This window comes from Osmerus eperlanus, chromosome 11 (assembly GCF_963692335.1).
Source record: "Osmerus eperlanus chromosome 11, fOsmEpe2.1, whole genome shotgun sequence".
NCBI classification, from domain to species: Eukaryota; Metazoa; Chordata; class Actinopteri; order Osmeriformes; family Osmeridae; genus Osmerus; species Osmerus eperlanus.
Window position 1 is genome coordinate 17881500 of NC_085028.1, and position 2724 is coordinate 17884223.

Genomic DNA, 2724 nt, shown 5'->3' on the forward strand with positions numbered 1-2724 from the left:
GGGGAAGGGGGTGGGGGCGGGGGAGGCGAGGGGGAAGGGGGTGGGGGCGGGGGCGAGGGAGGCGAGGGGGTTAAAAAATAACAGACACCAAACAAACTATAGTGTGGACCACAACAAAATTAAAATACAAATTACAACCTATAGCCTTCCATGTGTCTTTATCAACATGTTTTGAGTATTTAAATGATGTATTCCGTATAAATTTACTGACAGAAGAATACAATAGGCTATGTGAGGAATAATAGCCGATAATAAAAATGTCAACACTGTTGTAGGTAGTGCACCCAATAGTAATGGAACGTCACGTGAACTTGGAATCTTCTCTCGCGCTTGTCGGTCCTCCCCTACACAACCCCGCGCGGACCGACTCAAGCCGCACTTCAGCTCACGCAAGCCTACCGACAACCCAGAACAAACGCGGCGGACAAACTTAGGAAACTTTTCTGGAAGTTGTCGGCAAAACACGAGGTAGGAGTCAGAATTTAGCGGACGGTACAAGCGAAGTGGAGTTTTTTTCTTCTTCTACAAGTGGACACTTGACGATGGTCCGGTTGCGCAGAGAAACAGCGAGTCTGTAGAAAGGTAAGTAGCAGTTGGTTCATTCGTGAACACGGCTGATTAACTCTTCCCACGCTCTGTCAGGTCAGCTTACCAAGTCGTTTACCAGCTATCTACAGTTGTCAAACGCTTGGGACATACTCAAGACCGGTTACTATGATAATCATATGTACGATGAAGCCATCATTTAGAAGCTTTTCACTTTTCAAATCTGTAGTCTGTGCCAGTTTCTTTTAATTTAGTCATAAGTTTAGGCACGCAACTAATCTTGTTAATCAGTAAACTGGATTCCTGCACTCTCATCTTCTGGCTTTGCAAAATACAGATTCTCTCTCACCCTCCTCCTCTGTCTCTCTCTCTGTCTCTCTCTGTCTCTCTGTCTCTCTCTGTCTCTCTCTCTCTCTCTCTCTCTCTCTCTCTCTCTCTCTCTCTCTCTCTCTCTCTCTCTCTCTCTCTCTCTCTCTCTCTCTGTTTACAAATGGGGGTCACTGCAGTTCTCTCTTTGGGGACTGTTGGTGAAATTTGCACAGTGACCGCTCGGTCTGAACGAGGGGGGAAGGGGGCGGGGGCGGGGGCGAGGGAGGCGAGGGGGAAGGGGGGGAAGGGGGCGGGGAGAAACCTTCCTGAAACGAAAGTCAAAAGCTCCCTGAGTGTCGTATTTAAATTATTTAACAGTTTACCGTGTCGTAGTTCAGTTTTTTAACAGTCATATCCAGACTGCTGCACCAAGAGCACAGTGTCTGTGTATATCTTATCTGATCTGAAGAAATAACTTACCAGAGGTAAGGAGAGAGAGAGACAGAGAGAAAGAGAAAGTGAAAGTGTGTGACAGAGAGAGCAGAAGAGAGAGAAATACTCTTGAGATGTGATATATTACTGATCTAACTCCAAATATTTCTGTTCAGTTTACTGACATGTGATCAGTGTTGTGTGTTGTGTGATCAGTGTTGTGTTGTGTGATCAGTGTTGTGTGATCAGTGCTGTGTTGTGTGTTGTGTGATCAGTGCTGTGTTGTGTGATCAGTGTTGTGTGATCAGTGTTGTGTTGTGTGTTGTGTGATCAGTGCTGTGTTGTGTGATCAGTGTTGTGTTGTGTGATCAGTACTGTGTTGTGTGATCAGGGCTGTGTTGTGTGATCAGTGCTGTGTTGTGTGATCAGTGTTGTGTTGTGTGATCAGTGCTGTGTTGTGTGATCAGTGCTGTGTTGTGTGATCAGTGTTGTGTTGTGTGATCAGTGCTGTGTTGTGTGATCAGTGCTGTGTTGTGTGATCAGTGCTGTGTGTTGTGTGATCAGTGTTGTGTTGTGTGATCAGTGCTGTGTTGTGTGATCAGTGTTGTGTTGTGTGATCAGTGCTGTGTTGTGTGATCAGTACTGTGTTGTGTGATCAGTGTTGTGTTGTGTGATCAGTGCTGTGTTGTGTGATCAGTGTTGTGTTGTGTGATCAGTGTTGTGTTGTGTGATCAGTGTTGTGTTGTGTGATCAGTGTTGTGTTGTGTGATCAGGGCTGTGTTGTGTGATCAGTGCTGTGTTGTGTGATCAGTGTTGTGTTGTGTGATCAGTGTTGTGTTGTGTGATCAGTGCTGTGTTGTGTGATCAGTGTTGTGTTGTGTGATCAGTGCTGTGTTGTGTGATCAGTGCTGTGTTGTGTGATCAGTGCTGTGTTGTGTGATCAGTGTTGTGTTGTGTGATCAGTGTTGTGTTGTGTGTTGTGTGATCAATGTTGTGTTGTGTGTTGTGTGATCAGTGTTGTGTTGTGTGTTGTGTGATCAGTGTTGTGTTGTGTGTTGTGTGATCAGTGTTGTGTTGTGTGTTGTGGGATCAGTGCTGTGTTGTGTGATCAGTGCTGTGTTGTGTTCCCAGGGATGGCGTCCGCAGGTGTTCTTCTGTCTGAGGAGCAGGTCCAGTGTTCCATCTGCCTGGACGTGTACACCAAGCCCGTGTCCACGCCCTGCGGACACAACTTCTGCCTGACCTGTATCAAAGACTACTGGGACACTTCTGACCAGTACTCCTGCCCCTTATGTAAGGAGAAATTCAACATCAGACCTAAGCTTCGTGTCAACACCTTCATCGCTGAAATGGCCGACCAGGTCAAGAGTTTAGGTGTGGCTGAACCGACACCTCTCACCCAGAAACAAGCCCTTAACAACCCTGGTTTAGTGTCCT

General features: G+C 46.5%; 1 protein-coding gene across 3 annotated transcripts in view; it reads left to right on the plus strand.

Annotated features, from left to right (window-relative positions):
- Positions 1-347: 347 nt before the first annotated feature.
- Positions 348-2724, plus strand: part of LOC134029568 (E3 ubiquitin-protein ligase TRIM39-like) — a 3714-nt gene continuing 1337 nt past the window's right edge. Inside the window, exons 1-2 of one of the 3 annotated variants that reach the window (XR_009931644.1) lie at positions 348-582; positions 1053-1111. Coding sequence is in view for 2 of the 3 variants with exons in the window: in XM_062473728.1 (XP_062329712.1) it covers positions 2421-2724 (304 nt within the window). In the remaining variant the exon portion in view is untranslated. Of the gene's footprint in view, positions 583-1052; positions 1112-1175; positions 1341-2418 lie in introns of those variants that run through there. The other 2 variants (XM_062473728.1, XM_062473727.1) reach the window with 2 other exon arrangements.